At 49.8% G+C, this 13,977-nt stretch overlaps 1 protein-coding gene across 1 annotated transcript in view; it reads right to left on the bottom strand.

Annotated features, from left to right (window-relative positions):
• The window catches only part of LOC135531223 (semaphorin-5B-like), a 120,046-nt gene that overhangs the window by 22,774 nt on the left and 83,295 nt on the right, over positions 1-13,977 (bottom strand). The window contains exon 12 of the mRNA XM_064959345.1: positions 501-618. Within this exon, the coding sequence (XP_064815417.1) occupies positions 501-618 (118 nt within the window). The remainder of the gene's footprint in view (positions 1-500; positions 619-13,977) is intronic.

The raw sequence follows: 13,977 nt of genomic DNA, 5'->3' as shown, positions 1-13,977 counted from the left end.
GAGGTGTGTGTGTTACATATGATATGAGGTGTGTGTGTTACATATGATATGAGGTGTGTGTGTTACATATGAGGTGTGTATGTTACATATGATATGAGGTGTGTGTGTTACATATGATATGAGGTGTGTGTGTTACATATGAGGTGTGTATGTTACATATGATATGAGGTGTGTGTGTTACATATGATATGAGGTGTGTGTGATACATATGAGGTGTGTGTGTGTTACATATGATATGAGGTGTGTGTGATACATATGAGGTGTGTATGTTACATATGATATGAGGTGTGTGTTACATATGATATGAGGTGTGTATGTTACATATGATATGAGGTGTGTATGTTACATATGATATGAGGTGTGTATGTTACATATGATATGAGGTGTGTGTGTGTGTTACATGTGAGGTGTGTGTGTTACATATGATATGAGGTGTGTGTGTGTGTTACATGTGAGGTGTGTGTGTTACATATGATATGAGGTGTGTGTGTGACCCTTACCGGGCACTCAGTGATATTCTGGCTCCACTGGCTCATGTTGGAACTGTCCTCGATGGTGGTGCAACGCTTCTGCTTACGGTCCCAGCCACAGTAGGGGTCTCGGGCGTCCAGGCAGTGCCTGTAGGACCCCAGGGCACAAAGACAGCAGTCAGTGGAGAGGGACAGCACTGGAAAAACACCTCACACCTCAACTCACTCAACAACATGTTAGCGTAAAGCTCGGAAAACAGCTCTAGAACCCATACAGTATCAGACTGGTGCTAGTTGAGGTGTTGACACATCAAGAAGGACATACTCTGACATATGCTCCACTGTAAGGCACCGTGCCATACAACACGCTTCACTGCAGCTCAGTGGTTGTATGCTCCAGAAAAAACACAAGCTAATTTCAGTCATTAAATCCAGGATTGTTAATGAAAAGAAGTTGTCAGAGACCCCGGGAAGGGAACCCCCTAGCTTAGGACTGCTGTTTGACAACGTGTTTGTGAAAAGGCACAGGTCAGGGCAGCCCATAGAAATAGGTACAGGACTCTAGTGTTTACCAACTTATAGAAGTAGTAGAAGAAGAACGTGGACTACTTCAAAATGGAGATGGCCTCAATGGTGCTGCCCGTGCTCTCACAGACGCCATAATGGGACAGATACAATGGTGCTGCCCGTGCTCTCACAGACACCATAATGGGACAGATACAATGGTGCTGCCCGTGCTCTCACAGACGCCATAATGGGACAGATACAATGGTGCTGCCCATGCTCTCACAGACGCCATAATGGGACAGATACAATGGTGCTGCCCGTGCTCTCACAGACGCCATAATGGGACAGATACAATGGTGCTGCCCGTGCTCTCACAGACGCCATAATGGGACAGATACAATGGTGCTGCCCGTGCTCTCACAGACGCCATCATGGGACAGATACAATGGTGCTGCCCGTGCTCAGGCACAGGTGAGGACAGCCTCTCTACCGTAGGACCCTGTCTGACAGGCACAGGTGAGGACAGCCTGTCTACCGTAGGACCCTGTCTGACAGGCACAGGTGAGGACAGCCTCTCTACCATAGGACCCTGTCTGACAGGCACAGGTGAGGACAGTCTCTCTACCGTAGGACCCTGTCTGACAGGCACATGAGAGGACAGCCTCTCTACCGTAGGACCCTGTCTGACAGGCACAGGTGAGGACAGCCTCTGTACCGTAGGACCCTGTCTGACAGGCACAGGTGAGGACAGCCTCTCTACCGTAGGACCCTGTCTGACAGGCACAGGTGAGGACAGCCTCTCTACCGTAGGACCCTGTCTGACAGGCACAGGTGAGGACAGCCTCTCTACCGTAGGACCCTGTCTGACAGGCACAGGTGAGGACAGCCTGTCTACCGTAGGACCCTGTCTGACAGGCACAGGTGAGGACAGCCTCTCTACCGTAGGACCCTGTCTGACAGGCACAGGTGAGGACAGCCTCCCTACCGTAGGACCCTGTCTGACAGGCACAGGTGAGGACAGCCTCCCTACCGTAGGACCCTGTCTGACAGGCACAGGTGAAGACAGGCTCTCTACCGTAGGACCCTGTCTGACAGGCACAGGTGAGGACAGCCTCTCTACCGTAGGACCCTGTCTGACAGGCACAGGTGAGGACAGCCTCTCTACCGTAGGACCCTGTCTGACAGGCACAGGTGAGGACAGCCTCTCTACCGTAGGACCCTGTCTGACAGGCACAGGTGAAGACAGGCTCTCTACCGTAGGACCCTGTCTGACAGGCACAGGTTAGGGCAGCCTCTTTATGTAGTACTCTGTGAGGGGTCCTTCTCTTCCTGGTTGTTTATGTGGCTCCATGAGGCCCAGATGGAGCAGAGAAAACAGGTCAGTCCCAAATACCACCCTATTCCCTATATATTACACTACTACCAATGGGCCCTCGTCGAAAGTAGTGCACTATATAGGGAACAGGGTGGCATTTGGGACTAAGCCATCTACAATCTGATGAATGGAATATAACTGCACTAACAGCAGCCTACCTAGGACCTATTGGTATTCTGTATAGGGAGCGCGACCAACAAAACACTCCCCAATAATAAACAGTTGACAGATCAGTTCCTGATAATCAGCAGTAATATCAGTTTAGCAGGCAGCGGGGGAGAGACTAACAACTACTGTGTTGATCACCCTGCTGACGGGCTGGCGGCTACAGACTACAGTAAATCATGGTTGTCTAAGAGGGATGGGAAGGGGTATGGTCATAGTGTGTGTGTGTGTGTGTGTGTGTGTGTGTGTGTGTGTGTGTGTGTGTGTGTGTGTGTGTGTGTGTGTGTGTGTGTGTGTGTGTGTGTGTGTGTGTGAGAGAGAGAGAGAGAGAGAGATTTAATGGGGTTGGGAGAATAAACGTTTCGCTGTGAGACCAGAGTCAGAACGGGGATGGGTTAGTTTGGGCTTCCAGTCCTGTGAAGGCTCTTTTCTCCAGGTTCAGAGAGCCTCTCTCTACAGCAACAATACATTGCTAAGCAACCAGACCCCTTAACTGTCCCTCAAACCCTCGCCTCATCTCCCACTGAGTGACCCCACTCTGGAAACAGTTTATTACACGACAGCCCCCAGTCTACCAGACAAGGTCTCACTGTGACCCCACTCTAGAAACAGTTTATCACACGACAGCCCCCAGTCTCCCAGACAAGGTCTCACTCTGGGGGTACACAAAGAGAGGGATGGAGAGAAGAAAAGTGAGAGGAGAGGAAAGGAAAGGAGGGAGAAAGAGATGATGTGACAGGAGAGGGGGATAGTATAAAGAAAGCCACTCCCAAGCTGCACCAGTAATCAATATCACCATACATTGCCAGTAATCAATATGTACATCTATCAATCACCAGTAATCAACATCTCCATCTATCAATCACTAGCAATCAACATCTCCATCTATCAATCACCAGCAATCAACATCCCCATCTATCAATCACCAGCAATCAACATCTCCATCTATCAATCACCAGCAATCAACATTTTACATTACATTTAAGTCATTTAGCAGACGCTCTTATCCAGAGCGACTTACAAATTGGTGAATTCACCTTCTGACATCCAGTGGAACAGCCACTTTACAATAGTGCATCTAAATCATTAAGGGGGGGTGGTGAGAAGGATTACTTATCCTATCCTAGGTATTCCTTGAAGAGGTGGGGTTTCAGGTGTCTCCGGAAGGTGGTGATTGACTCCGCTGTCCTGGCGTCGTGAGGGAGTTTGTTCCACCATTGGGGGCCAGAGCAGCGAACAGTTTTGACTGGGCTGAGCGGGAACTGTACTTCCTCAATGGTAGGGAGGCGAGCAGGCCAGAGGTGGATGAACGCAGTGCCCTTGCTTGGGTGTAGGGCCTGATCAGAGCCTGGAGGTACTGCGGTGCCGTTCCCCTCACAGCTCCGTAGGCAAGCACCATGGTCTTGTAGCGGATGCGAGCTTCAACTGGAAGCCAGTGGAGAGAGAGGAGGAGCGGGGTGACATGAGAGAACTTGGGAAGGTTGAACACCAGACGGGCTGCGGCGTTCTGGATGAGTTGTAGGGGTTTAATGGCACAGGCAGGGAGCCCAGCCAACAGCGAGTTGCAGTAATCCAGACGGGAGATGACAAGTGCCTGGATTAGGACCTGCGCCGCTTCCTGTGTGAGGCAGGGTCGTACTCTGCGGATGTTGTAGAGCATGAACCTACAGGAACGGGCCACCGCCATGATGTTGGTTGAGAACGACAGGGTGTTGTCCAGGATCACGCCAAGGTTCTTAGCGCTCTGGGAGGAGGACACAATGGAGTTGTCAACCGTGATGGCGAGATCATGGAACGGGCAGTCCTTCCCGGGAGGAAGAGCAGCTCCGTCTTGCCGAGGTTCAGCTTGAGGTGGTGATCCGTCATCCACACTGATATGTCTGCCAGACATGCAGAGATGCGATTCGCCACCTGGTCATCAGAAGGGGGAAAGGAGAAGATTAATTGTGTGTCGTCTGCATAGCAATGATAGGAGAGACCATGTGAGGTTATGACAGAGCCAAGTGACTTGGTGTATAGCGAGAATAGGAGAGGGCCTAGAACAGAGCCCTGGGGGACACCAGTGGTGAGAGCGCGTGGCGAGGAGACAGATTCTCGCCACGCCACCTGGTAGGAGCGACCTGTCAGGTAGGACGCAATCCAAGCGTGGGCCGCGCCGGAGATGCCCAACTCGGAGAGGGTGGAGAGGAGGATCTGATGGTTCACAGTATCGAAGGCAGCCGATAGGTCTAGAAGGATGAGAGCAGAGGAGAGAGAGTTAGCTTTAGCAGTGCGGAGCGCCTCCGTGATACAGAGAAGAGCAGTCTCAGTTGAATGACTAGTCTTGAAACCTGACTGATTTGGATCAAGAAGGTCATTCTGAGAGAGATAGCGGGAGAGCTGGCCAAGGACGGCACGTTCAAGAGTTTTGGAGAGAAAAGAAAGAAGGGATACTGGTCTGTAGTTGTTGACATCGGAGGGATCGAGTGTAGGTTTTTTCAGAAGGGGTGCAACTCTCGCTCTCTTGAAGACGGAAGGGACGTAGCCAGCGGTCAGGGATGAGTTGATGAGCGAGGTGAGGTAAGGGAGAAGGTCTCCGGAAATGGTCTGGAGAAGAGAGGAGGGGATAGGGTCAAGCGGGCAGGTTGTTGGGCGGCCGGCCGTCACAAGAAGCGAGATTTCATCTGGAGAGAGAGGGGAGAAAGAGGTCAGAGCACAGGGTAGGGCAGTGTGAGCAGAACCAGCGGTGTCGTTTGACTTAGCAAACGAGGATCGGATGTCGTCGACCTTCTTTTCAAAATGGTTGACGAAGTCATCTGCAGAGAGGGAGGAGGGGGGAGGGGGAGGAGGATTCAGGAGGGAGGAGAAGGTGGCAAAGAGCTTCCTAGGGTTAGAGGCAGATGCTTGGAATTTAGAGTGGTAGAAAGTGGCTTTAGCAGCAGAGACAGAGGAGGAAAATGTAGAGAGGAGGGAGTGAAAGGATGCCAGGTCCGCAGGGAGGCGAGTTTTCCTCCATTTCCGCTCGGCTGCCCGGAGCTCTGTTCTGTGAGCTCGCAATGAGTCGTCGAGCCACGGAGCGGGAGGGGAGGACCGAGCCGGCCTGGAGGATAGGGGACATAGAGAGTCAAAGGATGCAGAAAGGGAAGAGAGGAGGGTTGAGGAGGCAGAATCAGGAGAAAGGTTGGAGAAGGTATGAGCAGAGGGAAGAGATGATAGGATGGAAGAGGAGAGAGTAGCGGGGGAGAGAGAGCGAAGGTTGGGACGGCGCGATACCATCCGAGTAGGGGCAGTGTGGGAAGTGTTGGATGAGAGCGAGAGGGAAAAGGATACAAGGTAGTGGTCGGAGACTTGGAGGGGAGTTGCAATGAGGTTAGTGGAAGAACAGCATCTAGTAAAGATGAGGTCGAGCGTATTGCCTGCCTTGTGAGTAGGGGGGAAGGTGAGAGGGTGAGGTCAAAAGAGGAGAGGAGTGGAAAGAAGGAGGCAGAGAGGAATGAGTCAAAGGTAGACGTGGGGAGGTTAAAGTCGCCCAGGACTGTGAGAGGTGAGCCGTCCTCAGGAAAGGAGCTTATCAAGGCATCAAGCTCATTGATGAACTCTCCGAGGGAACCTGGAGGGCGATAAATGATAAGGATGTTAAGCTTGAAAGGGCTGGTAACTGTGACAGCATGGAATTCAAAGGAGGCGATAGACAGATGGGTAAGGGGAGAGAGAGAGATGACCACTTGGGAGAGATGAGGATCCCGGTGCCACCACCCCGCTGACCAGAAGCTCTCGGGGTGTGCGAGAACACGTGGGCGGACGAAGAGAGAGCAGTAGGAGTAGCAGTGTTATCTGTGGTGATCCATGTTTCCGTCAGTGCCAGGAAGTCGAGGGACTGGAGGGAGGCATAGGCTGAGATGAACTCTGCCTTGTTGGCCGCAGATCGGCAGTTCCAGAGGCTACCGGAGACCAGGAACTCCACGTGGGTCGTGCGCGCTGGGACCACCAGATTAGGGTGGCCGCGGCCACGCGGTGTGGAGCGTTTGTATGGTCTGTGCAGAGAGGAGAGAACAGGGATAGATAGACACATAGTTGACAGGGTACAGAAGAGGCTACGCTAATGCAAAGGAGATTGGAATGACAAGTGGACTACACGTCTCGAATGTTCAGAAAGTTAAGCTTACGTAGCAAGAATCTTATTGACTAGAATGATTGAAATGATACAGTACTGCTGGAGTAGGCTAGCTGGTAGTGGCTGCGATGTTGACACTACACTAATCAAGTCGTTCCGTCGAGTGTAATAGTTTCTACAGTGCTGCTATTCGGGGGCTAGCTGGCTAGCTAGCAGGTTGATTGCGTTACGTTACCTTAAAAGAACGACAATAGCTGGCTAGCTAACCTAGAAAATCGCTCTAGGCTACACAATTGTCTTAGATACAAAGACGGCTATGTAGCTAGCTAGCTACGATCAAACAAAACAAACCGTTGTACTGTAATAGTTACTACAGTGCTGCTATTCGGGGGCTAGCTGGCTAGCTACGTTAAAATAACGACAATAGCTGGCCAGCTAACCTAGAAAATCGCTCTAGACTACACAATTGTCTTAGATACAAAGACGGCTATGTAGCTGGCTAGCTACGATCAAACAAATCAAACCGTTGTACTGTAATGAAGTGAAATGAAAATGTGATACTACCTGTGGAGCGACGCGGAATGTTGACCGGGTAGTTGGAGTTCAATTCGGTAGAGGTTGGCTAGCTGTTGGCTAGCTAGCTAGCAGCATCTCCTACGTTAAGGACGACAAATAGCTGGCTAGCTAACCTCGGTAAATTAAGATAATCACTCTAAGTCTACACACTCTAAACTGCACAAATATCTTGGATACGAAGACAGCGAAGACAACTATGTAGCTAGCTGACACTACGCTAATCGAGTCGTTCAGTTGAGTGTAATAGTTTCTACAGTGCTGGTGGACAGTGGATGTTAGCTAGCTGCTTAGCTAGCTGCTGGGCAGATACGTTAGGACGACGAAATACGATAATTATGCAATTATCTTTGATACAAAGACGGCTATGTAGCTAGCTAAGAAGAAATTGCTAAGATTAGACAAATCAAACCGTTGTACTATAACGAAATGTAATGAAAAGTTATACTACCTGCGGACTACCTGCGGACCGAAGTGTAGATGCGACCGCTCGCTCCAACCGGAACCGGAACACTGTGATCTCCATCTATCAATCACCAGTAATCAATATGTACATCTATCAATCACCAGTAATCAACATCTCCATCTATCAATCACCAGCAATCAACATCTCCATCTATCAATCACCAGTAATCAATATGTACATCTATCAATCACCAGTAATCAACATCTCCATCTATCAATCACCAGTAATCAACATCCCCATCTATCAATCACCAGCAATCAACATCTCCATCTATCAATCACCAGTAATCAACATCCCCATCTATCAATCACCAGCAATCAACATCTCCATCTATCAATCACCAGTAATCAACATCCCCATCTATCAATCACCAGCAATCAACATCTCCATCTATCAATCACCAGTAATCAACATCCCCATCTATCAATCACCAGCAATCAACATCTCCATCTATCAATCACCAGCAATCAACATCTCAGTATTTCCCTACATAAAGCCATCCAGCCGTCTGTCTACATTATGGAGTGGAAGAGATAGTGTGTCAACATTGTGGAACTTTAGTATGACGGTAAAGTCTAGTAAGCCATCTACAATCTGATGAATGGAATATAACTGCACTAACAGCAGCCTACCTAGGACCTATTGGTATTCTGTATAGGGAGCGCGACCAACAAAACACTCCCCTGCAATAAACAGTGGACAGATCAGTTCCTGATAATCAGCAGTAATATCAGTTTATCAGGCAGCGGGGGAGAGACTAACAACCACTGTGTTGATCACTACAGACTGCACTAAATAATGGTTGTCTGAGAGGGATGGGAAGGGGGCAGGGGTATGGTCATAGGGTGAGTGTGTGTGTTACACAAATTATTATGTGCTAGTGTGTGTGTGTGTGTGTGTGTGTGTGTGTGTGTGTGTGTGTGTGTGTGTGTGTGTGTGTGTGTGTGTGTGTGCGCTGTTGTGTTTGTGTATTTATCCTGGGAGGAAAACCCCAATAAAGCCCCTACATTATTGTAGAAAACTTCCCACCCAAACCCAGCCTCTAGTCCTCTTCCCCCCAATCCCAGCCTCCACTCCACTCCACCCCCCCAACCCCAGCCTCCACTCCTCTTCCCCCCAACCCCGGGCTCCTCTTCCCCCCAACCCCAACCCCGGGCTCCTCTTCCCCCCAACCCCAACCCCGGGCTCCTCTTCCCCCCAACCCCAGCCTCCACTCCTCTTCCTCCCAACCCCGGGCTCCTCTTCCCCCAACCCCAGCCTCTACTCCTCTTCCCCCAACCCCAGCCTCTACCCCCTTTCCCCCAACCCTAGCCTCTACCCCTTTTCCCACCAATCCCAGACTCTACCTCTTTCCCCCCAACCCCAGCCTCTACTCCTCTTCCCCCCAACCCCAGCCTCTATCCCTCTTTCCCCCAACCCCAGCCTCTATCCCTCTTTCCCCCAACCCCAGCCTCTATCCCTCTTTCCCCCAACCCCAGCCTCTACCCCTTTTCCCACCAATCCCAGCCTCTACCTCTTTCCCCCCAACCCCAGCCTCTACTCCTCTTCCCCCAACCCCAGCCTCTACCCCTCTTCCCCCAACCCCAGCCTCTACTCCTCTTTCCCCCAACCCCAGCCTCTACCCCTCTTCCCCCAACCCCAGCCTCTACCCCTCTTTCCCCCAACCCCAGCCTCTATCCCTCTTTCCCCCAACCCCAGCCTCTACCCCTCTTTCCCCCAACCCCAGCCTCTACCCCTCTTTCCCCAAACCCCAGCCTCTACCCCTTTTCCCCCAATCCCAGTCTCTACCTCTTTCCCCCCAATCCCAGCCTCTACCTCTTTCCCCCCAACCCCTGCCTCTACCTCTTTCCCCCCAACCCCTGCCTCCATCCCGCTTCACCCCAGTTAACCACTTCACAATTCTACTCTCCTCACAGTTAACCCCTTCCTCATTCTACTCTCCTCACAGTTAACCCCTTCCTCATTCTACTCTCCTCACAGTTAACCCCTTCCTCATTCTACTCTCCCCACAGTTAACCCCTTCCTCATTCTACTCTCCTCACAGTTAACCCCTTCCTCATTCTACTCTCCTCACAGTTAACCCCTTCCTAATTCTACTCTCCTCACAGTTAACCACTTCCTCATTCTACTCTCCTCACAGTTAACCCCTTCCTCATTCTATTCTCCTCACAGTTAACCCCTTCCTCATTCTACTCTCCTCACAGTTAACCCCTTCCTCATTCTACTCTCACCCAGTTAACCACTTCCTCATTCTACTCTCCTCACAGTTAACCCCTTCCTCATTCTACTCTCCTCACAGTTAACCACTTCCTCATTCTACTCTCCTCACAGTTAACCCCTTCCTCATTCTACTCTCCTCACAGTTAACCCCTTCCTAATTCTACTCTCCTCACAGTTAACCACTTCCTCATTCTACTCTCCCCACAGTTAACCCCTTCCTAATTCTACTCTCCTCACAGTTAACCACTTCCTCATTCTACTCTCCTCACAGTTAACCCCTTCCTCATTCTATTCTCCTCACAGTTAACCACTTCCTCATTCTACTCTCCTCACAGTTAACCCCTTCCTCATTCTACTCTCCTCACAGTTAACCCCTTCCTCATTCTACTCTCACCCAGTTAACCACTTCCTCATTCTACTCTCCTCACAGTTAACCCCTTCCTCATTCTACTCTCCTCACAGTTAACCACTTCCTAATTCTACTCTCCTCACAGTTAACCCCTTCCTCATTCTACTCTCCTCACAGTTAACCCCTTCCTCATTCTACTCTCCCCACAGTTAACCCCTTCCTAATTCTATTCTCCTCACAGTTAACCCCTTTCTCATTCTATTCTCCTCACAGTTAACCACTTCCTCAGTCTACTCTCACCCAGTTAACCACTTTCTCATTCTATTCTCCTCACAGTTAACCACTTCCTCATTCTACTCTCCTCACAGTTAACCCCTTCCTAATTCTACTCTCCTCACAGTTAACCACTTCCTCATTCTACTCTCCTCACAGTTAACCCCTTCCTCATTCTACTCTCCTCACAGTTAACCACTTCCTAATTCTACTCTCCTCACAGTTAACCCCTTCCTCATTCTACTCTCCTCACAGTTAACCCCTTCCTCATTCTACTCTCCCCACAGTTAACCCCTTCCTAATTCTACTCTCCTCACAGTTAACCCCTTCCTCATTCTACTCTCCTCACAGTTAACCCCTTCCTCATTCTACTCTCCTCACAGTTAACCCCTTCCTCATTCTATTCTCCTCACAGTTAACCACTTCCTCATTCTACTCTCCTCACAGTTAACCCCTTCCTCATTCTATTCTCCTCACAGTTAACCACTTCCTCATTCTACTCTCCTCACAGTTAACCCCTTCCTAATTCTACTCTCCTCACAGTTAACCACTTCCTCATTCTACTCTCCTCACAGTTAACCCCTTCCTCATTCTACTCTCCTCACAGTTAACCACTTCCTAATTCTACTCTCCTCACAGTTAACCCCTTCCTCATTCTACTCTCCTCACAGTTAACCCCTTCCTCATTCTACTCTCCCCACAGTTAACCCCTTCCTAATTCTACTCTCCTCACAGTTAACCCCTTCCTCATTCTACTCTCCTCACAGTTAACCCCTTCCTCATTCTACTCTCCTCACAGTTAACCCCTTCCTCATTCTATTCTCCTCACAGTTAACCACTTCCTCATTCTACTCTCCTCACAGTTAACCCCTTCCTCATTCTACTCTCCTCACAGTTAACCCCTTCCTCATTCTATTCTCCTCACAGTTAACCACTTCCTCATTCTACTCTCCTCACAGTTAACCCCTTCCTCATTCTACTCTCCTCACAGTTAACCCCTTCCTCATTCTACTCTCCTCACAGTTAACCCCTTTCTCAGTCTACTCTCCTCACAGTTAACCACTTTCTCATTCTACTCTCCTCACAGTTAACCACTTTCTCATTCTACTCTCCTCACAGTTAACCACTTTCTCATTCTATTCTCCTCACAGTTAACCACTTTCTCATTCTATTCTCCTCACAGTTAACCACTTTCTCATTCTATTCTCCTCACAGTTAACCACTTTCTCATTCTATTCTCCTCACAGTTAACCACTTTCTCAGTCTACTCTCACCCAGTTAACCACTTCCTCAGTCTACTCTCACCCAGTTAACCACTTCCTCAGTCTACTCTCACCCAGTTAACCACTTCCTCAGTCTACTCTCACCCAGTTAACCACTTCCTCAGTCTACTCTCACCCAGTTAACCACTTCCTCAGTCTACTCTCACCCAGTTAACCACTTCCTCAGTCTACTCTCACCCAGTTAACCACTTCCTCAGTCTACTCTCACCCAGTTAACCACTTCCTCAGTCTACTCTCACCCAGTTAACCACTTCCTCAGTCTACTCTCACCCAGTTAACCACTTCCTCAGTCTACTCTCACCCAGTTAACCACTTCCTCAGTCTACTCTCACCCAGTTAACCACTTCCTCAGTCTACTCTCACCCAGTTAACCACTTCCTCAGTCTACTCTCACACAGTTAACCATTTCCCCATTCTACTCTCCTCATAGTTCTGCTATGGAGAAGATAACCAATGAGCTCTTTGAGATATTAAGAGGCTAACACACTAGCTAAACCCACTTGGCCAATAACTACCATAGATTATAGGATTATAGCTACTACACTAAGCAAGCTGCTAGTAAGAGAGGGCTCTCATCCATTATGCATGTAATACAATATTTCCCTGTGTGGCTGCAAGTCAAGCTGCTAATATCGCCGTTTGCCAAGTGTATTACTGTGATTATTTATCCTTAGGGGGAGGGAAGGAAACATTTTCTCTCAGAACAATTAAACAAACAACCCACAGCTCGAAACGCTGGTCTGTAGAGCCTAAAAGTCTCCATACGCAGCTCGTAACCCTGGTCTGTAGAGCCAAAATGTCTCCATACGCAGCTCGTAACCCTGGTCTGTAGAGCCAAAATGTCTCCATATGCAGCTCGTAACTATGGTCTGTAGAGACAAAATGTCTCCACACGCAGTCAGTAACCCTGGTCTGTAGAGCCAAAATGTCTCCACACGCAGTCGGTAACCCTGGTCTGTAGAGCCAAAATGTCGCCACATGCGGTCGGTAACCCTGGTCTGTAGAGACAAAATGTCGCCACATGCGGTCCGTAACCCTGGTCTGTAGAGCCAAAATGTCGCCACATGCGGTCGGTAACCCTGGTCTGTAGAGACAAAATGTCGCCACATGCGGTCCGTAACCCTGGTCTGTAGAGCCAAAATGTCGCCACATGCGGTCCGTAACCCTGGTCTGTAGAGCCAAAATGTCGCCACATGCGGTCCGTAACCCTGGTCTGTAGAGACAAAATGACGCCACATGCGGTCGGTAACCCTGGTCTGTAGAGCCAAAATGACGCCACATGCGGTCCGTAACCCTGGTCTGTAGAGCCAAAATGTCGCCACCTGCAGTCTGTAACCCTGGTCTGTAGAGCCGAAATGTCGCCACATGCGGTCCGTAACCCTGGTCTGTAGAGCCAAAATGACGCCACATGCGGTCCGTAACCCTGGTCTGTAGAGCCAAAATGTCGCCACATGCAGATGCCATTCAGAACACAGAGTATAATGAGAGAAAACGTAACCTGGGGGCACACTGGGGTTTATGGGGTTGTGAGTGGCTAGGATAGGTAGTTCCTGACATGGGGTTGGAAGGGAGTGGCTAGGATAGGTAGTTCCTGACATGGGGTTGGAAGGGAGTGGCTAGGATAGGTAGTTCCTGACATGGGGTTGGAAGGGAGTGGCTAGGATAGGTAGTTCCTGACATGGGGTTGGAAGGGAGTGGCTAGGATAGGTAGTTCCTGACATGGGGTTGGAAGGGAGTGGCTAGGATAGGTAGTTCCTGACATAGGGTTGGAAGGGAGTGGCTAGGATAGGTAGTTCCTGACATAGGGTTGGAAGGGAGTGGCTAGGATAGGTAGTTCCTGACATGGGGTTGGAAGGGAGTGGCTAGGATAGGTAGTTCCTGACATGGGGTTGGAAGGGAGTGGCTAGGATAGGTAGTTCCTGACATGGGGTTGGAAGGGAGTGGCTAGGATAGGTAGTTCCTGACATGGGGTTGGAAGGGAGTGGCTAGGATAGGTAGTTCCTGACATGCGGTTGGAAGGGAGTGGCTAGGATAGGTAGTTCCTGACATAGGGTTGGAAGGGAGTGGCTAGGATAGGTAGTTCCTGACATGGGGTTGGAAGGGAGTGGCTAGGATAGGTAGTTCCTGACATGGGGTTGGAAGGGAGTGGCTAGGATAGGTAGTTCCTGACATGGGGTTGGAAGGGAGTGGCTAGGATAGATAG

The sequence above is a fragment of the Oncorhynchus masou genome, unplaced genomic scaffold (assembly GCF_036934945.1).
Source record: "Oncorhynchus masou masou isolate Uvic2021 unplaced genomic scaffold, UVic_Omas_1.1 unplaced_scaffold_1559, whole genome shotgun sequence".
NCBI lineage: Eukaryota > Metazoa > Chordata > Actinopteri > Salmoniformes > Salmonidae > Oncorhynchus > Oncorhynchus masou.
The sequence above is the reverse complement of the archived record's forward strand: the minus strand, read 5'-3'. Positions and strand labels throughout refer to the sequence as shown.